Raw genomic sequence first — 23,275 nt, 5'->3', positions numbered from 1 at the left:
GGACTTCACGATACGTATCTACGTATCGAATCTGGGGAAAGGCTGAGATGGTGGGAGGCAAGCGGTGATAGCCTTGCATTGGTGTATCGGTCTTGGTGTTGTTCGATGGAATGATGAGGAAATGGTTGAGCAGTTGATATCGTGATGGAAAGCGGGTGTGGCGTCGAGCTGAGAGCCCGGGGTCGAGTGGAGACGGGCCTGTGTTCACCGAGCTGACCGAGAACAGGCTGGCGATGGAGTCGAGGTGTTGTTGATTTTGGCAACAATGTTGAACGTGGTCTAGAACGCCACGGGCTGGCATTGTTTGTTTGTGACAACGCAAGGGATGCTGCAGAAACAACGTGCGAGGGTCGGTTTGACAGGTGAAAGTTTAAAGAGCCGGGTAATCGGTAGGGTTAGGTAGCAGGTAATAAGGCTCAACCCAACCTATCCAACCGCTGCTCGTGCTGCTGAATGCATGTCGACGCCCGCAGCCAGCGTCCAAGGATGCGGCCCTTCCCTTCGCTTCCGCCACGTCAAACGCCTTAGCGTGCTCGGTCGAGATGAGGCTAGCCATGGATTGAGCCGCGTCTGTAGCCTGACGACAGTCGACATGGCCGTCGACATGGCCATACGACTGCAAGGTGGAAGTGATCTGCGTGTAAATTCTCCGGTACGATGCAGCGCAGTGCAGTGCAGCGTCTCTCGACAGGCGAAGGAAGCAAGGTACAAGGGGCAGAAGAGCATGCACCCCGCTGCGGTTCCTCGAGTTAAGTTGAGGCGCCAAGAATGGGACAGCTGTGGACGAGAGGTCGGGATGCAACGTGGTGATGGAGATGCAGAAGAGAAGAAGCAGGAAGAGTGGCTCTCGTGCTGTCTCTTTCTCTCTCTTGGAGCGGTGAAAGGGAAAAGAGGCAAGGGCAAGGGCGGTGCAAGGTCATGGTCATGGTCATGGTCATTGGAGAAACCCGTGAGGCAGGAGTTGTGAGGCAGGAGCAGTGAACAGGGTCGCTCTTTCCTCGATCTAATCTGAAATGCAGCAGCAGCCAATGAGTTTGGGCAAGCGCCTCGCATGCCACTGCCTTCCTTCCTTCTCTGGCAAACGACGACTCTTGACTGGCCAAAGGGGGCAGGCTTCGCCATCATCGCTCCTTCCGCCTTCGCACTTTCGCACCTTCGCACTTTCCGCAAGCCTCATTTTCCGAGGCTGGCTGTCTTCGGTCTTTCAACAATGACGCCCTTGCTGCATCGAATGCGAGGCTACTTAAGCAGCAGTGTCTTCCCGGCTTTCTTCTCTAGTTCTCCCCGCACTCTGTCTTTTGCGTGGATATTTCGAGATCGACAAAACCTGGGGAAGGGAAACACCGATGCTGGCACCTCCGCATACGACATGGACTCCAACTACGAGATACATGGAACCGAGAACGAGACACACGCCCGCAATATCGAACCAGCCGGCCCTGCACGACATCGCTGTCGATTGATCGAGATACGCCTCCTCCAAGACGAAATACACCAGCCGTGCTGCTATTGGAACCAGGATCGATTTCTGCAAGGCGTTTCGGACGATGAGCTAGGAACGAACGGCATCTGGACGCAGGGCGGCACGGCGGACAGAATTCGGCATCTCGAGATATCAACAGCTGCAAGGAACAGTCAGGGAGAACGATTACCGAGGGTTGGTTATCAGTAAACGATTGCTATCGACCGTCGATGAAGAACACGGCATCAATACCGACATACCGACCTATCGATGATACTGACCAAGCACTTCCCCGGAAGCATGCTACAAGCCATCAGCTGGTCGTCGGTCGGCAGGCCCAATACTACGCCGGTCACGCGTTGTCTCGCCCGGTCAAGCAAGGGAGTTCGCCAAACCCCAGATACCTTACGTTCGCCTGTCTATCTGATATCCTGACGGCACACGGAGACCAACGCCGTGCCACCGACGTGACATGTCGCTAAATGTCAATTATCAACTATCAGAAGACATGCCGTCGCCACGACAAAGATAGGAGCATCCCCGGCGTCAATGGGATTCGGAAACGAGCTAGGCGACCGCGGAACAGAAACCTGATGGCCCGGTTCGGTTTGCTGGGGATGGCACCGCGCTTGTCAACTCGGTGAGCCGGAAATGGGCCTCGCGTGGGGGTGCAGAACCCGAACCCCAGACTCGGGCTTATCTCCAAGGCTAGGGGGTATTTCCCCTTTCCGACACTTGCAGCCCGGCTGCGGTTCGAAGCAGCAGATATCTATCGTCCATGATAAGATAATCTCGCGTTCGTGAGGGGAGTGAGTCGTCAGACAGCCCCGGGTCAGCCAAAAGACGTACCGCAGCATTGGCTGCCGCCGAGGAGGAGTGGAGAGAGGTCGGCCGTCACAATCTCGTGCCTCTAGGCGGACGTCTACTCAAGCAGCAACAGCACAATCACTGTCGCTTATCGCTCACCTCACGGCACTCGACTGACTTTTGGCTTTCGGACAGGACACCGCTTTACCGATCACGTGTGGGTTCGGCCATGCACATCGCCGCTGGTCCTGTCGAGGATGTCGGAAGTTGGAACAGTGGCCTCGCCCTCAGCCAGGAGACCCAACGCCGATCGAGTCGGATCGGCAGTCAAGGTCAAGCCAGGAGAGCTGGCCAGCAACGGTCGGGTTCCCTTCCTTGGACGTGCAATTTGGCTCGGACAAGAGGGCGCCGTACGCGCACCTTTTTTACAATGCTGCAGCAGGCCAACAACACCGGATTACGAAACAGAAAGACGACATGGACGCAATGCATTTGCGGAGCAGAGCAAGTCCGCTTCTTTACCGCCGCCGCTGACAATCCAAGGCCAAGGATGCGCGGGTTCGGTCAACGTCCAACAACACATGATCCATCATCCAAGCAAGTCACTTCCAAGTCTCTCGTCCTCCACGTCGCCGCCAGCTGGCAGATGGTCTCCTGTTCTGGTTTTCAGCGGGTTTCCAGGCCCAAGCCGCCTGTGCCAGGACCCGGAATGCGCGAAATACCGCACATTTCTGCACCTCGGCCCAGCACCTTGCACCTGCTAATGCGCTATTATGCAGCGGCTGGACTGCTCGCGACCCCCTGTAAAAGGGAGGGCCCATCGCCCCAAAGGCTAAGGCTGCAGCACTGCAGTTTTTTAAATGACGGCGCGTTCCAACAATTTCAGCGAGTGTAGCATCTGGGTGGGGTGCCTCTCGGGCTAGCAGTCAGCAGGCAGCCAATCAGGAGACGGCAGCAGCAGCGATTAACCACTGTAAGATGAGGCCGTAGCGTTTGCCTTCAGCGAGGTGGGTGACCTGAGGTGGTGAGTGGACCCCTACGGCGACGGGAATGAGGGGCCTTTCAAGGACCTTCAGGTGAGGTCCGGGCCCACATCCGGGAATGAGTCGGGACACGCAGCCGTCTGTGCACCCAAACGGACGGTCCTGGTTGGTCAGCGGGGTTTTGTCGGCCCCGGCCCCACCAGTGCAAACTTCTCACAGGTCCTTCGTATCCGAGAGGCTCCGCTTTGAACCGTTGGAAAGGCCTTCACGATGGTCCACTCTCTCGGTCCCTTCACTGCGAACAGTCCCGATCCATGGGAAAAGAGCGCATCGGCGAGCATCACCCGACTGGGCGGTATCGCAATTACGAAAAAAAGGTACATCGGCAATGTGGATAAGACACAATGCACAAGAGGCAAAAGATGAAAGGGACGAGACTCGAACTCGCGCGGGTTGCCCCACCAGGAAACAGATGTTAAGCTGACCTTAACCTGGCGCCATAACCAACTCGGCCACCCTTCCGATTGATACCGGAATCCTCACCAAAAGCCTTCTATGGATGCTCACGCACCAGCGAGGAGCATTTGCTATGAGATCACCGGTATCGTCATTATCATTATCGTGGCTTCTTATCTTCTTCACCCTACTTGCATAGGGCACGACTCACGATAAACACCACATCGCCCGCCGTTAGGGCTGTCTATGCTCTAATTATTCGTCCGCCGCCGCCGTCAGCTGCCACAACGTCGTCCGCCCGTTCGCAATCTGCGTCGCCATCACCCGATCGCCAACCGCAATCGCCGCGGCCACGACAAGCGGCGTCTTGCCCGTCTTTGCGATTCCCTGCGTCGACTGGTCGAGGCAAACCCCGTTGCCGACATCGCGCATCCTCAACCGCCCGCCGTCCGCCTGCACCGTCGCGACGAACCGCCCGTTGCGCGGCACACACGCGAACGCGCAGCCGTTCATCTCCAGCTCCGCGCGGCTCCCGTTCTCCGGCCACCACGTCGTCAGCCGCCACGTCCAGGGACTCGTCCCGTCCGTCTGCCGACACGCCGCCATCACCCTCCTCCCGTCCGCCACGAGCTGCATCGCCTCCCGCCCGACCGATTCCCACGATGCCGTCTTCGCCCGCGACTCCTTGACGTCCGCCCACGTCGCGACATCCCACGTCGTCATCCTCCCCGCGCGATCGAGCGTCGCGATCCGGCTCGAGTCCGGCGTGAACGCAAACTTGCACACGGGCAGCCCGCCCGTCTTCTTCCTGCCCTCGCGCAGCGTCACCACGTGCGTGTTGATCAGCGTCTCCCACACGTCGATGCACCCGCCCGCGATCCACGTCAGCAGCCGTCCGTCCGGCGAGAACTGCACCTCGTGCGCGTCCGCGCCGGCCTCGAACACCGCCTCCGCCGTCTGGCTCGCCCAATCCAGGCTCCACACCTCATGTCGCGCGCCCGTCCGGAAAGACAGCGCAATCACCCTGCTGCTCGTCGGTGAGAACGCGATCCCCGTGATGCGGTCCATACGCACCACGTCGAACTCCACCACCGTCGGCGGCACGTTGCGCTCGAGGCTCCATATCAATACGTCCCGGTCGCCGTGGACCGTCGCGAGGAGCGTGTCGCAGATGCTCAGCAGCCGGATCTGCGTCGTGAGGCCCTGGCCCGTGGGCACCGTCCGCGAGAACTTGTACTGCACGCATATTGGTTCGGAGCTGACGCCGTCCCCTCGTTGCGTGAGGTCGCCGTCCCGCGGCATGGTTCCCCGCTGGCGTGATGTTCGTAAACATGAGAAGATATGTCTGCTATGCTCTCCCTTCGTGATATGTATGAGCTTGGGAGGTTATGATGGAAATAGCCCCATGCTGCAAGCCCCTTCAAGCTCGGCTGAATTTGGCTCTCGATGCGCAATTAACCCCAAATGCAAGGAGCCGCAGAAAGGCGTTTAACAAAGCCGCCAGCTGTCACTGCAAAGACAGAGTTTCATGCGTGCGTTTCGCCAGCACCCCCGTTTGACTTCCTGCCGTAAATAGCCCACATGGGCAAAATGGAAACAGCGTGGCAAACCGTTGTTTGGATTCGAAGCTGCAGGCTGCAGCACTCTCGGATGCGCACGCGCCCGTCGTTTGCCCGCCTCGGTTCCTGGAGAACATCGGCTGAACTGTTGAATTTTGTTTTGTGTCAAAATGTGTTCGGGTGTTTGCTACCTGTTCAAGAAGAAACGGTCGAGAATGCAGTAATGTCGGGCTGCTGAGTCTCCCCGGATCCGGAGCTGGAGCTGTCCACGCGGGCGAGATGGTTGCTCTGTTTTGATGTGCGTCTTGCATACTGCGCGACGATATCGCGGGGTAAGTATGCAGAAACATGGGTTTATGAAATGCCCAATTCGTTCGTCGGTGGTATGCAGTCTTGCTTTGACTTTCCCATCACCGATGGACGAATTGCCGATACGCTTCCGGGCATCGTGGTATTTTTGGCAACATGTCCTAAAGAGGTTCATCTCAGATGCTATACCATACCATTTTGACGACAGCACAACGTGTAGGGCACGCTGCGGGCGTCTCGCTCTGATATGTAGTCCCACGAGTTGGTTTCCCTCACCGGTGTCAAGCTTTTCTGACAGCCTTGACGGCCGCAGTGACAGGGACAGAAATTCTGCCCTGTCTGTGAGGTGTCGTTGCTGTCGTTCTTTGGGGGTGTTTGATGTCCTTTGACGTCTGTTTGTTCATGACAAGTGCATTCTGCGAGGAGGGGTTGACGGCATGTGATGCTCTCTGGTACGTCGAGCTCGCAGGTAAGATACGATGTGTCGGCGGTCTGAGTTTCTTGTTAGACACGCTCAAATCCCGCGATATCAACTCAAACCCCGTGATATTGATCTTTGGCCCAGGATGAGTAAGGAGGATGTTGGCCGAATGAAGCAAAAGAGACGCGAAGGTATCTACGAAGACGGCAAGTGTTTCCGTACGTCGTTCGATTTGTAATACCCCATTGGTCGGCCCTACGCCGGCGTGAATCCACAACAGAAGCATCTAAACGGAGGGATCCGCTTGCGCGCACGTAGGTTGAGGAGGATGATTTGTAGTTGGAAAATATATTCCGCCTCGAGTCATACCGTTCGAGTGTGACCGGTCCATGTGCTTACACATATACCCGGACATCACAACGCCATGGAAAGGCTTGGTTGCTAATGGAGTGGAACCGCACCTCAACGCCGGGTCACCATTATCCTGATATCGAGACTCCATAGACTCAGAATTCATCGACTTAAATGCGTTGACATCAACGCCAATCTCGCCATGTCCTCCCACTCCAAGCCCAGCAACACCCCAAACCCACCACCATGCCGTACACCTCCATCACAATCATCATAGCCCCCTACCACACCGGCCTCTACAACCACCGCGTCGGCTCCGGGCCCCTGCGCATCCTCTCCCACAACCTCGCCTCCAAGCTCGAGGCCCTCGCCCCCATCTCCTTCACCAACATCGGCCCCGTGGACGCCTTCGAGGGCGAGATCGGGCGCACCTTCGAAGTCCTGCGGCGCATCGCCACCGCCGTCGCCGCAGCTGCCTCGCGCCGCTCGTTCCCGCTCGTGCTTTCAGGGAACTGCAACGCTAGCGCCGCTGTCGCGGCTGGGTTGCACTCCTCCGTGCCGGATTTGAATGTGTTGTGGATCGACGCGCATGATGATTTGGATACACCCGATACGAATGTCAACGGGTACCTTGACGCGATGGCCGCGTCGATGATGTGCGGGCGTAGCTGGGCTGCGCTGATGGCCTCTGTGCCGGGACATGTTCCCGTGAGTTTGGAGAGGGTTGCGTACTGCGGGTTGCGGGACGTGAGCGACGCGCAAAGGAGAGCTGTGAAGGAGGCGGGGGTTGATGTCATCTGGGGCGATGCGCGGAAGAAGGTTGCGTTTGGGAGGGAGCTGGACGGGATGTTGCAGCGGAAGGGGTTCAAGAGGACGCATGTGCATCTGGATCTGGATGTGTTGGACGAGTCGTTGGGGAGGGTGAATGAGTGGCCGTCGCCTGGGGGGCTGGATGAGAGGGACTTGGTGGAAGTTATGGAGGTCATACCGCGGCGGACGGAGCCGACGAGTTTGGTGGTGTGTTCATTTGATGCGAGGTTGGAGGGGGGAGATACGGTTGCGAGGCTTGCGGGCGATGGGATTGTAAGGTTTGTGGAGGGGTTGAAGGAGCGTGGGAGCCTGAAGGTTGGAGAAGCATGATGGCGATCATGGAGAGATTCATGTTGGTCTCACTAGCAGACATTCCGAACCATTCTTGCTCCTCAAGACGTAAAATATGGACAAGGAAGAACGAGCTTTATGTACACCTCGAAAACAGATTTCAAGCCGCCGTAAACGACTCAACTTTGATCGAACCTCCCAGTGCCTTCGTCGCAAAGTTGAAGATACCAAACCTGTACGCAATGAAAAACGCCCAGCCGCTGTACAACTCATATGTCTCCCCCAACTTCGTGAAGCTCACCCCATCAAAGCTGTAAAAAAAGTCCGCATCCCTCGTTCCCGTCGGCCGCGCATCCAGCTCCGCGCGAAACCAGACCTTCTTCGCCCCGCTCGGCACCGGCGCAGACGCCACCTCCGTGCCGTTAGAGACCGGGTCGCCGGACCACTCGTCGATGATCAGACCTTGCACCGCCTTCAGGGTGTACGTGTCGCCGACGCGGTGGATGCCGATGTACGCGCTCTGGTCGCGGAACGCAGCCAGCCCGAAGCGGTCACCGTCGGCCATGTTGTTGAAGTTGATGGCGACGGTGCCTTTGGGGAATTCGCCGTGAATGCGGTGTGTGAGTGTATTTCTTGCGGAGTACAGATCCTCCGTCACACTGGCCGTCTTCAGAGTCACACCATTGTTGACTTCATACGACGCAACGTCCGGGTTGTGATTCCACTCCCATGTCGGCCCCAGCTCGCTATCAAAGGTATACGTCCTAGTCCAGTTATACAACACCTTCTCCGGCAACGGCATCGGATACTCCGCGCCCCAGCCGCCGTTCGCGCCCTTCACCAGCTCCGGAAACCCGTCCGCGCCCCATGTGATGGGCGCCAGCACCGGCATGCGGCCCGCGGGGTACGCCCACGTGAAGGACATGTAGTACCACTGCCCGTCCTTGGTCTTGACCAAGCTGCCCTGGTGCGGGGAGTTGCCGCCCGCCAGAGGCGGCGCGACGTTCTGTACGAGAATCTTGGACTGGTAGGGACCCCACGGGCTGCTGGACTTCCAGATGTAGGTCGTGGAGCCGGGCTGGTCGTTGAGGATGTAGTATGTGCCGTTGATTTTGTACATCCTGTTCCCCTCGACGGTCTCGGTGTTGACGTCGGAGGCTTGGAGGACTTGTTGGGTCTTGACGACGCTTAAGGCGTCTGCGCTGAGTTGGGATACTTTGACTTGGCCGTTGCCGTAGACAACATACATCGTGTCATCGTCGTCGATGAGAAGGCCGTTGTCGTACATGCAGAGCCCATCCCATCCGTACACACCGCGATTGCTCCACGGCCCCTTGACGTCCGAAGCGGTGAACACCCAGGTCACCCAGAAATTAGTGCACCCGATCCAGTACCACAAGCCATTGCTCTCGCGGTAGCGCAATGTGGAAGCCCAGGTGCCGCCGCGGTAGGCGCGGGGACCGCTGGGAGGCAGGTCGTAGCCGTCACCGAAGGTGAGGCGGGGGATGGAGTGGCCGACGGGTTCCCAGTTGACGAGGTCGAGGGAGCGAAGGATGGGAGCGCCGGGGGAGTAGTGGAAGTTTGAGGCGGAGAAGTAGAAGGCGCCGTCGGGGCCGACGGAGATGTCGTTGTCGGGGTAGTCTTCGTAGAGGACTGGGTTCTGGAAGGTGTCGGCGCGGCGGAGGGGGAGGTGCGCCGCTGTTGCGAGGAGGCTGGAGACCAGGAAGAGGAGGGGTGTTAGATGCATCGTGGCGGATGGTGGAGGTTGAGAGGGCGTGTCGCCATGACGGATTCTGGAGAAATTGTCGAGGCAATTGGAAGTATGATATAGTTCATTTGTTTTCGGGCCAAGACGAGTTGTGTCATTGGAGGTGGAGTAATGTCATCCGGTCGCACGGTGTTGTTCGGCGGATGTTCGTCCGTCTTCTTAAATTGCCTAGTAACACATTGCGTTTTCGCGGGGAAGACGTGCCAAGAGTACAGCGGCTCCCGCACTTTACCCCTTCGCATTCGGAAGACTGCCGGATTGATGCGAAATAAGGCTGAGGCGTCCATCCTAGAGTCCAAAAGAGATAGAATACCCGATCTGTTCTGCTTCTAGGTAAGTTGCCACTCATGATGTTCTTTGGTGGGTGTTTCCTGACACAGTAAACAGATCGTAAGAACAAGTCCGCATGTTTTCGTCCAAACAAAGGGCACGCCTTTGTACATTGCGTTGTTGTATTGATCCATTCGGGATGACGTTTCTCTGCAAAAGGAAATGCAATGGAGACCCTGGAACAATTGCGATTGGGGTTTCCATCTTCGGCGACTACAAACATCTATCAACGACCTTAGCAGTGACCACATTGAAGTCTTTTTAGCGACTGGCGGCCCAGGGTCCAAGGCGTCCCAAAGGAGCTGATATCCACCATATGCGCATCGTCCGCAGTTGGGGTCCAACGATCCAACTCCATTGGCTGAGGTCCGGCAGAAAAGAACTGATTGATAGGTAGACCAGCTCACCATTATGCCGCCGATACCCCGATTTACGTCGCATCTGCCCAACTGTGGCGCAGATTCTACCCGACGCGTGGATACGCGCAGAGGGGTTGAGGTCTTTCGCGCCAGCCTGATTTTGTGTGCGAACCTTTTCCTTCAACTTCCGTCTTCACGGTCTTCCGAAACCAACAATCGAATTTGAGTGAATTGCGAAATCACCTTGCCATGGCTGACCCACTGGGCATCGCCGGCACCGCCGCCGGACTGGTGTCCCTGGGGCTGCAGCTGTACGGCGACATATTCAAGTACATCAAGGCCGTCAACGGCAGAGAAGACGACCTGGAAGCGGCAAGAAAGAATGCTGAAATACTGAGAAAGTGCCTGATTGCCATCAAGGGGGCCACAGCATCGACGAATATCGCCCAGATGGCAACGAAAGACGCAGTCGACGAGTGCGTCGCCTCTTGTAAAGATGAGCTGAAACAATTGGAGGCCTTATTAACACGCCTACGAGGCCCGGAAGCCCCCGCAGAGACATTGTCTGCCAGAACCAGGGAAAGAGGAAGACGATTGATGTATCCTTTCCGTAAGGATAGCATAGCCGAGCTCGAAACAAGACTGGCGTCAACGAACGCGGTACTCCAGACAGCTTTGAATGCCCTAGGACTGTAAGCGATCACGATGGTTGCTGGCGCTCAGGTGTCATTGCTTCAAGAATGACGCTGAAAGATTCAAATGACCATAGGAATGTATCGATATCAACGCACGGCGTTGCGTCCGACATTCAATCTGACATTACAGCCATGAAATTATCGAACGAAAAAAGCAATAATCAACTCTCGGCCATGTCGACCATGGTGAAGGATATCAGGACGATCACTTGCAAGTCTCACCATCTGATACCAGAAATACATGCAAAAGCATCGGAAACGTCGCTCCTAATGAACAACCGTATGAAAAGATGCGAAGAGCTTCTGGAACAACTGGTTGCAAGCTCTACAGGACCGCCAAAAGCCCTCCAACAGTTTGGGCAACTACTTTCATGCCCGTCGGATCTTAGTACCCTCTGCGATGGGTTTTTGGACCCCAACCCACCCAGGGCTTCAAGGGCAAGCCTCTTTGCGACCGGAAACAGTTCCGGGATTAGGAAAACAAGCGTGGGACTCAGACCTTGCCCTTGCACGAGACGCCAATTTGTGCAGCGTCACAGACGAGCATTGGGTCCGTTGACCTTGGAGACCGAAACTTCTGAAATGAAATACCACGCACCTGACTGTCCCCTTTCCCAGCTAAGGCCACCAGAGCATCAAGTGAGAAGGGGACACAGCATCACAGTTCCTGGAATGCAGAAACTTCTGCGAAGAGTAATCCGCTTTTCCTTATCACTTAGCCACGGAGCTGGGGGTTCAGCTTTGAGCCAGAGTCTCTCGTGGGTGGCGACTGTGGATGCAACGCGAGCCCCGGCGTTTAGAATTTGTGACATTGCAATCTCGGCGATCTATCTCTCCACCCTTACAAACGAAAGGCGCCGGGCTGTCTTGAATTCATGCTGGAGACGATTGTTCTGGTGCTTTGCTCAGAAAATGGCTTCTCCGACCGACGTGGATGGAAATGGCATCACGATACTGGGTAGAGTAGTCACTAGAGTTGAGGTATGGAACGAGACAACATCTATTGTGAGCTTGATTTCACTGACACGGCTACGTCTAGCCTTTAGACAAAGCGGATATTGCACCCTTCATACTGTCGCTCATGGCTCTAAAGATGACGGCCAACAGTCCAGCCTCGGCTTGGGCAAATGAGTGAGTGCCAATACCATTACGAAACTTTCCCTTCCATTAGCAAATATCCTTATTTAGAACGAGCTCCTGCGCGTACTAGTCAATAACGTGATAATAGATCAATTTTTGCATGGATCATGGGGTCCAACTGGCTTAGGCAGCGTAATGCAGTACCTACGCTTCTAGATGCTTTAAGCCACTCTTATGACCCAGGAGAATACAATTTGAGGGGCGTCGCCACTCTACCAGATATCCTGGATATGTTTCTACTTTTTAGAAGCTTTCCGGAACTTGCGAAGGGTACTTTCAAATGCGAACAAAACCGAATGGCAAAATGATTAATTTATACCCAGTGCTGCAGTTTGGCCCGCTGATGCTTGGCATCATCCAGCAAGACCTAGGAACCGTCAGCCATCTACTAAAGCTGCAACCTCAGTCAACATTGGAGGTAAACCATGCTGAACAGACGCCAATTCATATTGCCGTATTGACGGGCAATGTGTCAATTCTTGAGCTAGTCCTATCGTGCAGTAACGAGCAGCTACTCAGCACCTCCGACTCCTATGGTTATTACCCGATAGAGTATGCAACTATCGAACAACTTCACAAAGCTTGTTTAACCCGAGAAGAAGCAGCGTGCCAGGGCTGTCGTATAGTAGGGGCTTTGCTTCGAGCGCGCAGTGTTCTTTTTCCTCGCGCTATTCGGCTGGCGTTCGGGCATTTCATAGAGGCCGACAATCACCCCCTATCATTTGGCGCTCGGGCGATGTTGCTACACCATCTCAGAGAACAAAGGATCGAGCTCAAAGCCTTTGCAAAACAACACCTCCCAAGAAAACAGAGACAACTCCTGAACTCTCCCACGAACGGCGTTCTAGACCGGAACGCTCTCCAAGTCCATAAGCTCCTGGAGGGCCAGTCAATCTGCATCCCATCATATCTCAAAGTATGCGATGAAACAACAAGATCGATTCCTTCAAATGCTCCAAAGACAGTATACAATTACATATACGACAGACGAACCGCAAACCTTGCCTGGGAACTAGGCTTTCGTGATATAGACCCTATGGATGGGCTCTCTCAAATGGTAGATGGAGCCCTCAAATTCCAGGGGTTCAACGACCAGGTCATACAAGGATTCATCGGCTATGTCTCCTGGCTGTTAGATCGAGGACTAGATCTGAAGTCGCCCATCCCCACAGCACTGCTGGATGAAGACTTGAGGAAACGCTGGCACCTGAGAGCCACGGGCGCCCACTATTGCATGAAGCTTCTGGGGCGCTACAACACATTTCCCTTATCCAAGAGCCTCGCAGAAGCTGTCTTTTCCCGAGTCGCTAGCGACCACTGTTCATGCCCTTGTTCTCCATCAGGCTGCACGCCGCTGATGAAATTCTTTGAAGAGCTTCAACACACGAGCTGGCGATTCTGCGGTAATGCACTGCACAATCTACAGCAAATGTGTCGATTGGCACTTAAAATGATTCCGCACAACGAACGGAAAAGTCAGTCGTACAGTTGGATATACCAAGCTATCCTTCGACGTATCACGTTCGATGCTTTGTCCCTGCGGCATGCCTGTTGCAGCCTGGAGAGGTGGCATAAAGAGCGAGACGAAGAAGATATAGCGGAAATTCAGATGGTTAATGAAGAGCGTTTGTTGCTTTTCGAAACCCTATGTGAGGAGTTTACAGCAAAATGCGGGAGCAATTTGAGGCTGTTACAGTTCGTGCGGGACAGCTGGGAACCTCGTATGAAGTACGAAATAGAAATGTTGGAAAGAAAGGAATCAACGAAAGAACTGACAGCAGAAGAGCGTCTAGCGGCGGAGGAGATCGGTGTCATTTGGAACTCTGACAGCTCTGATATCTCCAGCAGCGAGAGCGACCACGTTTGGGAAACGCCACAAGGTCTCTTACAAATGTTGGATGGCATAGTCCCAGACCCTAACATACAACTTCCACATGTCTTTGAATTGAGATAGCAGCAAATTCAACGACTGGCTGTCATCAGTTTGGGCCACCATGGAAAATATCATGGCGGCTGGTCTCTGAATTACACCTGTAGAGAACTATGTGGGAAACGATCTAGCGTCCTTCTGTGACCGAAGAATCCTGCATGTTCCATGTGATCTTTGATGACTCAACACGTTCCAACGACAAACTGAGGCTGTATCGTCGGAAAGTTACCTTCACGAAGCGTATCTCTTTCGTCAACATTACGACCCCTGATTGTCCCTGCGATACAACGCTTTCCGCCGCTGAAAAAAACGCCCTTGGTAGTCTTCTGCAATCAAATTCACTCCAGCAGGGTGTAAAACTGGACCTGCGCGATCATCGGCTCGATGGTGGGCATGCGTGCAGCACGGCCGCCGTGCGTCTCTTCACCACAGAATTGGCGAAGAGGACGCAAGGTGCCGGTGCCATTGGCCTCGACTTCTTGCTTAATGAATTCGAGAACTCTGGTGAACACCTCGCGAGGAGAGACGGACTTCGCCTTGGCCTGAAAGCCGTAGCCGATGAGAAGGATCTTGGATCCGGGCTGCTCGATCAGCAAGCCACAACCGCCGCCGTGATATCCATCTCCCAGACGCTCGATGGTGATCTGGAGGCTGTACAGCGCAGTGGTCACGGACGCCTTTGCGGTGAGACCCGAGATGTTGGCGGGGCTCAGGTTGAAGCCGATGGTCTTGCGGTGGGCAGACCGAGCGTCGAGAAGGATGGGAGAGATGTCGCGGATCAGCTTGAAGCACTTCGGAACTTGCGACGGCGCGGAAGCGATCTTGTCCAGGTCCTTGATAGCGACACCAATGGCGCCGTAGCTGCCGAAAGCAGTCCACATATCTTCCGCTCGGCCCTGGCTTCGGGGATGGTCGACGACAAGCAGGGGGTGCTTGTTGTCTGCGGCTGTCTGACAAACCTCTTGGTACGGAGCGTCACTGGCGCTGGGAGCCCAGAAGTCGATGTGCGAGGCGAACGTCTTCCAAACGGCCGCGGTTCCGGTGGTCTGCGGAGCGCCATTGAGAACGCGCTTGACCGGCACGGTAGTAAAGACAGGAACGCTGATGGCCTTCTTGATCATGATTGCCAGGCCGTTAATGTAGTTGGCGAAGTGGTAGGCTGAAAAAAGACTCTCGGCAGCCTCGACATCCAGTGCCAGTTGGTCCCAGGCCACTCGTTCGTTGGCTGCCATGGCCGAGCCCAGTCCCCGAAAGTGAGCAACCATATCCCGGGGGACATCTGCGTCGAACGCAGCGGTTGCTCGGGGACTGCAGTCCCGGGTGTCCCTGGTAAGGCCAACACAGCCAAAAAGTTGAACCATAATGATGGTGTTCTTCAGGTCAACCTTTCGGACGTGGTTCGCCAAAGCGGCGACCGCTCGCTGCTCGACTCGGGCGAGCTCTGGGTTGAAGATTGAAACGGCGTCGATGGTGCGCGTGGTCTGGCCGATGACCTCTCCGTCGTCGTCGACCACCTCGTCACGGATCTTGGCGCGCGGGAAGCGGTTGGAATCAAGCTTGATCCACGAGGGGGCGTGGTCAGACATATCTGACAGTAGTGTTAGTCGTGCTCAAAGTCAAAGGCGCTTCTCAGTGCTTTGAGAGCTCGAGCAAGCTGCGCGGCCCTCATATAGAGAAGTAAACACAGCACAGGGAGATGAAATTGCCAGGCTTGGGCGATAAAGACGGCGGATGAAAGGGGCAATCCATTTCCAACATTCTGACGATAGCGGAGAGGACAAGATGAAAAGGTAATAACTTACTGTCCGTTGAGTCTCCCTTCAGCGATCCAAACCATTGGATCACTACACGCAGTCCATTGGCGTTTGACTGGGCGATGAGGGCGTCGAGAGCTGAGAAATCGTAGGACGCCTCGACGGGTTCAATGACTCCCCACGAGACGGGCGCGAAGATCGTGTTGGCGCCGGTGTCACGAAGCTTCTCCCCAAAACGGGAGATGTAAGGGGCGGAACTGGTGGACGAAGCTGCCAGCTGGCCTCCCAAGATGAGGAAAGGCTTTGAGTCGACGAAGAGCTCGTACACACCGTCTCTGTGGACGATGTTAGATCTGGGGTCGTGATCATTCATCGTCAATGTCGGTGACCGGCGGAAAGATCGCAGAGTGGTGGTATTTTGAGATTTCCCTGGGTTTGTGGGCGACAGGAAGTGTTTTAACCTTTTCCTCAGACAGGCACGAAGGTGAAAGTCGAAGAAGTAAACAAAGTCCGCGTGGGCAGTCGGCCAGCCCTAAGCAACGTGGGTGGGCGCTCAGGAGGTCGGTCGGTCTGGTGCTCTCCCAGCGAGCTCAAGAGATCCCCCTTTCTCATTGGACGTTGACCGGGCAGCCTGCCTCCCTCCTCAAGGCTCGGTGCGGTGGTCTGCATTCACCTTCTTCTTCCCGCCTCCCTCCTGTCTGCCGGGCTCTGCCTTTTACGCACACTGCCTGACTTTCTATCGGAGGATTTTCTCTCGCCACAAACACACCTCTCTACAAAGCATCGATAGATCATCGACATTCCGACAATGTCCAACGTGCCTGTAAGATATCCCCTTTCCTTCGTTCATTCACCTCTCGCAGTCTGACCTGTCCCGATCACCAGACCAACGACCCAATGGACGTCGACGATCATTCCGACAACAAGTTCCTGGCTGCCGCCAGGGAGAATGACAGGATCGTCCAGAGCTCTCAAGAGCAGATCGATATCCTCCGCGCGGCCATGGAGAAAGCACACAAGATGATCAAGACACACCTCGAGAAGATGGAGCAGGCCGCCTCCGCCGCCAACGAGAATCGCAAGCTGGACATCATTGAACAGGCCCGCCTTCAAGACGAACTCGCCGACAAGCAGTGGGAGGCTACCAAGGCCATGGCCACGGGCAGCCTCGCTCTGTACAACCAGAACAAGAACTCATCGGACGCCTTTGAGAAGGCTCGGCGCCTGGGTCCCAAGATCCGTCGATCTGGGGCCCAGGGCAAGGTGAAGACCTGTATATATTGCTACCAACGATTCACGGCGAACGACGAGTGTCGCCGTCACCTGAAGCTCCAGCATTACGCTGAGATGTGGCCTGATTGGACGGCCGCCGAGGCCCAGGCCGCCGCGGAGCGCGATGCTCCTTGAGCTCCCTTGCCGAAGTATGCGATGACTTACCTTTCACATCGACTATGGGCAACATGATTCGCCATACCTACGACGACACGCCTTGTTTCTTGCGCGAGCAAAGCCTCTGTTCTGCGGACGCTCGGCGCGTCTCGGTCTCGGGTCGGGCGTTTGCTTTGTAGTACGGAATCGGTAAGCGCTGTCTTCCAGAATTTGAGGTCATTGACGCTGACGAGGTTGCTCAGGTTCACCATCATTAGCGATCACCAGGGAGTGTATGTCAAAGATAAGCATCGGGACTCGGGAAAGGTCGCGCGGAAACTGAAGCAGGGGTTCGCTGGGAGATAGGGCGAGGACGAAATTGAGACCTTTCAGACACAACCGACCATCGTACCAAGTGAGCAAATATGTGTGACGTGCATGCGGGGTGCATATTTATCCATGTCCAAGTACTGTCGAATACCAGCCATTCTGTTCTTGAACAGGGGTGCTCCGTAGATCTCTGGATCGCGATACGTTGGGTTTCCCCGATGACAGATTCGGATAGCTCCGATCCTTGCCAGCTTCCTGTTCGAACCTCCCATCTTCATACTCTTCGAGCGAGATTGATCGATTGCTTCGCGTATCTGTGAGTCTATCTTCTTTCGGTCCCGCTGACATCACGCCAGATCTGGGCAAACAATGGCCACCACGCGCCTCGGTCGAATGCGACGCGAGGGCTTTTTGCGACAACACGTACAAATACACGAGCGTCAAGATCCAAAGAAGACATGAAGCGAGTCCCTACCGACTACGAAGAACTACAGGCTTCAGCCGACTGTCAAGATGAAGGCTGCCATCCCCATCCTCCTCAGCGGCCTCGCCGCGGGAGCCGACCTAGCCAGCCAAGATTTTCGCGTCAACATCAACGACAAAACCGGCGCCATCGACAAAATCACCGACCCGCGCTTCAAGAATGCCATGAACTGGGTGAGCACCGGCTCCAACGCGCCCTGGCTCCCGACCGGCAGCCGTTGGGGTCTAGGCTACGCCGACCTGGGCCAGGATTCCCTCCACCGCCACTTCTGGAATTTCCTCCAGATCTCGAAGCGCGACAACACCGTCGAAGCAATCTACAGCGCCGGGACATTGGAGCTTTTCGTCAGTCGGAGAGTCGACGACAAAGATCAGTCCTTCACCGAGTCGTACACCTTCACGAACAAAGGCGCCGCGGCGCTGGACCTGGACAGTCGAGGGACAACGTCTTTGGCTATCTACACCCCTTTCAACGACCACTACACGAACACAAGCGATTGTGTCGCGGCGCGCTCGCATGCGCACGTCTGGGCGTTTGGAGGAGCTTCTTCCTGGGTTAAGCTGAACCAGATGGGTGGGAAGTATCGGAATCTGGGGCTCGTCCTGACGAAGGGCGCGTTGGTGGGCTACAGTATCGAGGGGCGCGACCCAGTCACGCTCTCCAATACGCGTGGCGTCTTCCTCCTTCATCCTTCTATCCCGACGCTCAAGCCGGGCGAGTCGAGCACGATCGCGTGGACGTGGTTCTGGCACAGCGACTGGGACAACTTCTTCGAGCAGAGCGCCAATCGCTCCGAGCAGTTCGTGAGGGTCGAGACAGATAACTACACGTCCGTCACCAGGGAAACGGGCTCCATTTCCCTCAGCGGTGCCTCCGTCAATGCAAACACGAAAGTAAGCGGCCAAGCAGTCCAATGCGACGACCAACTCTGCCATTACAACTTCACCGCCGGGCGTCCAGGGCGGATGAACCTCGTAGTCACGACAGATAACGGCTACAACTCGACAATCTTCCTCAACACCGTCCCGAAGTACGACGACCTCATCGACAGCCGCACCAAGTTCATCATCGAGAACCAGCAAGACCACACGCCTGATACCCCAGCCGAGGGTGCCTACCGCGTCTTCGACAACCAAGCCAACCTCATCGCGACGTGGGACACCTCCACCGACCGTAACCCCGGCCGTGAGCGCGTGGGGATGGGCATCCTCATGGCGCGCTGGCTCAAGAAGAACCCCGAGAATGTGGAGGTGCGGGAGTCCCTGGAGAAGTACTACACCTACGTCTCGACGAAGCTACAGGAGGAGAACGGTTTCGTACGCGATAGACCGATTGGGATGGATGGAAGCAAGAAGCGGTTATATAACTGGCCCTGGGTTCTCCAGTTTCACATCACCGTTGCGGCGCTCGATCTCAACTTGACTGGCACGGTGGCGGAGAAGACGCCCCTGGAGCGCTTTATGCTCACCCTAGAGAACTTTTACGCAGAAGGCGGTGGCGAGCTGTACGCCATCGGTCTGCCTATCCTCGAAAGCCTGCGAGCGCTCGAGAAGCACGGGAACGAGGAGTGGCTACAGCAAGCCAAGGAGCTATTCCTCGCTCACGGAGAAAACATCGCGGCACGAGGGCTGGACTACCCATCCTTCGAGGTCAACTTCGAACAATCCATCGTCGCTCCCGCTGCCGTGATGCTCCTCGAACTCTGGCGCTACACCAACGACGACAAGTGGCTCGAAGCCGGCCAGCTACACCTCGACACCCTCCTGCTCTTCGCCGGCAAACAGCCCGACTACCGCCTCCACGACGTCGCGATCCGCCACTGGGACGGGTACTGGTTCGGCAAGGACCGGATGTGGGGAGACACGTTTCCGCACTACTGGAGCACGCTGAACGGCATCGCGCTGCATCACTACGGCAAAGGCTTGAAGAACGATACCGAAGGCCAGGCGGCGGCGTTGAAGACGGCTGGTGGCATCATCCGGAACAATCTTGCTTTGTTTGAGGCGAACGGGCGCGCGTCATGTGCGTACATTTATCCGACCTCCGTCAACGGCCGCGCTGGGAATTACAAGGATCCGTATGCGAATGACCAGGATTGGGTGCTGGCTCACTTGTTGCAGATTGAGGAGGATGATGCCTTTAATGAGGAGTGAGTAGGTAGGTAAGACACAGAGATTACAGTAAATTGTGGTTTCAGAAGATGAGAAGGGTCTTTGTGTCTATGCTTCTCGCGAAACACTGAGCTGCCTATGGCCAGGCAAACGCGAAATGCCTTGGTAGACTTGAGTTGATCTCTCATATTTAGGCCAGTCAATACAGATTTCCGATCAGCCAGGCTCGGCTTTCAAGTGCGCAAGCTCCGGTATTGTGAATGCCGGCTTGACGAACCTCGTCGTCTCAGGATGACTTTAACGCGCGCCGCAAGCATCTGCCAACTTCCTCAACACAATCTTCGCATACCTGTCAAAATGATCTACCTGTCATACGAACTCCTCGACGCCATCCTCACGTACCTCCCTACACGAAAGAAATGGCTCCTCCGACGCACCTGCAAAGCCTTCAACGACGTCCTCCTCCAGCAGCTCTTCAAAATGCTCCGCAAACTACAACGCGCCTGCAAGACTCTCCCCGGAAACGTCAAGTTTCTCCCCCACGAGATGGAGCACTTCCACAACTTCCTCCTCCAAGCCGGACTGTACGAAGGACTCCCCCGCGTCACCGAGTCGCATCGATACGAATGGGGAGACAAGTACCAATATCCGCACGAACCCCACGATCACCTCCCGTTCACCCTGACGCAGGCGAGCAAGATGCACAACCCCCTGTACGCGAGCGTGTGCGGACTGATGATGCTGTATCTGTTCGACATGCATCGCGAAGAGGGCGTGATGGGGGTGTGCGGGACGTGGGCTGTGTACTGCAGTTATTGCAATTTTCGCCGGAGTGCGGTCCGCGACTGTCCTGACGGGTTTAGGGGCTGCGGCGCGATGATGAGCCTGAACAGGAATATGCCGCGGTGTGCGTACTGGTACACGGCGAGAATGTTCCGGTCTGTGCAAATGTGGGAGTATCAGTCCTATCTCGAGGAGGCGTTTGGCGTGTACGAGGCGATTGAGGACATTGAGAGGAGATGTGAGCACTTTGATGCGGTGGGAAGGCGTGAATATCAGGAGGCAAGCATTGGGGGAGTCTGGAAGCCACCACGCTGGCCATGAGGATGCGGACTGTCACTGTATCGTACCAATAGCATGCGTTGACGAAGTCCATCTAGAAAAAAGCCCTTGTTCGATTAATGAAAATGACTCAAGAGGATTGCACAGAAGAAATATCTATAATATGCACATGAACAATCTATCTACTTGGATATTTTCTGCTGTATGTACATCGTAGAAAACACTTTTCAATCCACCATCGAGCTGTAAGTCAGGTAATCATATCATCTTTCCTCGCGTGTTTACTGTGTTTATGCCGCAATGTTGGGCCGATCTGGAACCAAATTAGCGCCTATACGAAAGTTCAGCACCTGTCTGAGATACTGACCTTCCACAGAACAATCGGAATCGGAATGAAAACAATGGCAAGAAATGCGAGCAACGAACTTGCCCAACCAACACCCAGCCTGGTGTACATGGCCGTCGCAAACATCGGGAAACCTGCACCAAACGCACTCCGGAACAGGTCGTTTCCAGCAAGCACCGATGCAGCGTAGTCGGGGTATGCGTCTGTGAGGTAGTTCAACACCGGGTTGAATAATAAGAAGGATCCGATACTGAACCAAGCAGAACCGATGATAGGCATGATCCAGTTGATGCTCTGTCTTGAAGACCAGCCGAACCAAAACAAACAGATTGGAATTGCGACGCCACCTAAGAACGCTGGGGGGAGCCGTTTCTCCGGTTGGATGAATCCATTCTCGTCGAACTCTGGTTCCAGGTACTTGTGCAGGTACCAGAAAAAAGGCGGCACGATAATGATGGCACCGACAAAGATTCCCAGGAATGAGAGCCCAATCAACCCGGTATTGAAGCCGTAGATGCCTCGAAAGACGACGGCAAATGACTCAAACCAGATGTAAAGCAGTCCATAGATGAGAGCCGTATAGAGATTCAGGAGGAAAACCATCGGCTCTGTGAAGTTGAGAGTGAATGGGCGGACAAGCAGCATTTGGACGACGTCCCGCCTCGTCATAGTTTCCGCCATTAGCTCTCCCCTGCTGATGAGTTTATCATTGCCAGTCAGTTTTCTGATACGTCGTGTACGGCGGAAGAGGATATTGCTGGAGCTCGTCTCTGGGAGAAAGACGAAGAGCAGAATGAAGGTGAACCCTCCGATCCAGATAAGCTCCAAGATGGTCCAGGTCCAGCCGTTGGCGTCGACTGCGAAGCCGCTTATCACAGGTCCCATGGTAGGACCGCAGACAGCAGCAATGCCTGAATTTCCATGGTCAGCTATCATGATTTGACTGGCAACAGGATTGTCCCATACCCCAAATACAAATCGCATAAGCGCGTTTCTGCGGCCTCCAAATCTCGGCTAGTGAAGCGCCTCCAACAGCAAGGACAGGCGATCCGACGAAGCCAGTGATGAAGCGGAACGCTAGTAGCATACCGAAGTTCACTGACAGAACCGTCGGAATCTGTAAAAGTACGAAGAGGGCGATACTACCGATATAGACGGGATTGCGGCCAATCTGGGGAGCTTCCGAGATGGGACTCCAAACCATCTGACGCAAAGGTCAGCAAGAAGCGGCCATGACGCGACAACCGAGGAATTCATACCGGTCCAAGCCCGTATCCAGCGACAAAGAGCGTGAGGCCCAAGATTCCAGCGACTGGACTGACCCCAAATACCCGCGAGACGTCCCTCACACCAGCTGCGTAGATGGCGGAGCCGATGTAAATGGCGATGGTTAGGAGACATATCTGAAATGTTGCGAAGGTCTTTTTTGTGAGCGACCAGTTCAAGGGGTTCTGCAGATCGTTAGCCCGCGTCACCACTCGCAAGTCCATCCCAACGAACCTCTGGATCTCCAGGGAGGAACTCGACAAGGCGCATATCCTCCCCCTTCTCGGAGTCTACCCTCACATCTGTCACCTCACTCTGGACCTGACTAGCTCCTTCTGCTTGCTCGGGTACTCCTTCTTGCGACGAGTTCGCTATACTCCTGTCGCTTGCGTCGGGCTCGATGTACCTCCTCCATATCTCTGGGTTCTTTTCTTCGTAATACTGAAGCTGCTTGATCTTCCCGCGGGCCAGGAAATTCAGCAGGATACCGAACGGGGTGTCGTGAAGCAGGTCCATGGCGCTGGACCTCTCACCGAACCTAAGTCGTCCCAACCGTCCAGCTTCCGTGGAAGCGGCGGCTGGAAATGCAGGCACAAATCACCGTGAACAGACAGTAAGCGCGGGCGGCGGATGGTTGGGTTTGAACAACATAAACATGTCATCTCGAAAACGATGCGTTGCCGTGGATGTTGATGGTATTGGATAGTGATAGACGGACAGGTGCCTCGAAAGAAATTCCGAGGCCACCCCCTCTCAGAAACATGATGCTCGGGGCATGATGTAGACTAAGTAGCGAGATCTCGAAGTTGGGTTAAATTGCCCGCTTGAACCTGACAGGAGTCTGTGCAAAAGCGCATGCAGGAATAACGCTACATCAGGTGCA

At 55.3% G+C, this 23,275-nt stretch overlaps 10 protein-coding genes across 10 annotated transcripts; 6 read left to right on the top strand and 4 right to left on the bottom strand.

Moving 5' to 3' along the window:
• Positions 1–3,963: 3,963 nt before the first annotated feature.
• CGCS363_v007497 (uncharacterized protein) lies at positions 3,964–5,010 on the bottom strand (the record flags this gene model as incomplete). The annotated part of the gene is made up of 1 exon (XM_036639346.1): positions 3,964–5,010. One exon carries the CDS (start codon positions 5,008–5,010, stop codon positions 3,964–3,966), a length of 1,047 nt encoding a protein of 348 aa, XP_036495498.1.
• A 1,584-nt stretch (positions 5,011–6,594) lies between these two features.
• ARG1-2 (Arginase-1) lies at positions 6,595–7,488 on the top strand (the record flags this gene model as incomplete). Its single annotated transcript, XM_036639345.1, has 1 exon — positions 6,595–7,488. One exon carries the CDS (start codon positions 6,595–6,597, stop codon positions 7,486–7,488), a length of 894 nt encoding a protein of 297 aa, XP_036495497.1.
• Positions 7,489–7,609: 121 nt separating this feature from the next.
• Positions 7,610–9,196, bottom strand: XYLO-3 (putative beta-xylosidase; the record flags this gene model as incomplete). Its single annotated transcript, XM_036639344.1, has 1 exon — positions 7,610–9,196. The coding sequence occupies one exon, from the start codon at positions 9,194–9,196 to the stop codon at positions 7,610–7,612; it is 1,587 nt and encodes a 528-aa protein (XP_036495496.1).
• A 959-nt stretch (positions 9,197–10,155) lies between these two features.
• Positions 10,156–10,602, top strand: CGCS363_v007494 (uncharacterized protein; the record flags this gene model as incomplete). Its single annotated transcript, XM_036639343.1, has 1 exon — positions 10,156–10,602. One exon carries the CDS (start codon positions 10,156–10,158, stop codon positions 10,600–10,602), a length of 447 nt encoding a protein of 148 aa, XP_036495495.1.
• Positions 10,603–11,513: 911 nt separating this feature from the next.
• Positions 11,514–12,049, top strand: CGCS363_v007493 (uncharacterized protein; the record flags this gene model as incomplete). Its single annotated transcript, XM_036639342.1, has 3 exons — positions 11,514–11,582; positions 11,641–11,732; positions 11,830–12,049. 3 exons carry the CDS (start codon positions 11,514–11,516, stop codon positions 12,047–12,049), a joined length of 381 nt encoding a protein of 126 aa, XP_036495502.1.
• A 1,960-nt stretch (positions 12,050–14,009) lies between these two features.
• Positions 14,010–15,798, bottom strand: CGCS363_v007492 (uncharacterized protein; the record flags this gene model as incomplete). Its single annotated transcript, XM_036639341.1, has 2 exons — positions 14,010–15,259; positions 15,474–15,798. 2 exons carry the CDS (start codon positions 15,796–15,798, stop codon positions 14,010–14,012), a joined length of 1,575 nt encoding a protein of 524 aa, XP_036495501.1.
• Positions 15,799–16,427: 629 nt separating this feature from the next.
• On the top strand, positions 16,428–16,832 carry CGCS363_v007491 (uncharacterized protein; the record flags this gene model as incomplete). The annotated part of the gene is made up of 1 exon (XM_036639340.1): positions 16,428–16,832. One exon carries the CDS (start codon positions 16,428–16,430, stop codon positions 16,830–16,832), a length of 405 nt encoding a protein of 134 aa, XP_036495500.1.
• Positions 16,833–17,636: 804 nt separating this feature from the next.
• Positions 17,637–19,760, top strand: CGCS363_v007490 (uncharacterized protein; the record flags this gene model as incomplete). The annotated part of the gene is made up of 1 exon (XM_036639339.1): positions 17,637–19,760. The coding sequence occupies one exon, from the start codon at positions 17,637–17,639 to the stop codon at positions 19,758–19,760; it is 2,124 nt and encodes a 707-aa protein (XP_036495499.1).
• A 315-nt stretch (positions 19,761–20,075) lies between these two features.
• Positions 20,076–20,822, top strand: CGCS363_v007489 (uncharacterized protein; the record flags this gene model as incomplete). Its single annotated transcript, XM_036639338.1, has 1 exon — positions 20,076–20,822. One exon carries the CDS (start codon positions 20,076–20,078, stop codon positions 20,820–20,822), a length of 747 nt encoding a protein of 248 aa, XP_036496328.1.
• Positions 20,823–21,070: 248 nt separating this feature from the next.
• On the bottom strand, positions 21,071–22,908 carry caf5-1 (Caffeine resistance protein 5; the record flags this gene model as incomplete). Its single annotated transcript, XM_036639337.1, has 5 exons — positions 21,071–21,093; positions 21,144–22,037; positions 22,093–22,330; positions 22,386–22,577; positions 22,627–22,908. 5 exons carry the CDS (start codon positions 22,906–22,908, stop codon positions 21,071–21,073), a joined length of 1,629 nt encoding a protein of 542 aa, XP_036496329.1.
• Positions 22,909–23,275: the final 367 nt, after the last annotated feature.

Source organism: Colletotrichum siamense (assembly GCF_013390195.1).
Source record: "Colletotrichum siamense strain Cg363 chromosome Unknown KSG_Cg363_contig04, whole genome shotgun sequence".
Lineage (NCBI taxonomy): Eukaryota > Fungi > Ascomycota > Sordariomycetes > Glomerellales > Glomerellaceae > Colletotrichum > Colletotrichum siamense.
Note: the sequence above shows the minus strand (reverse complement) of the source record. Positions and strands in the feature narration are given on the sequence as shown.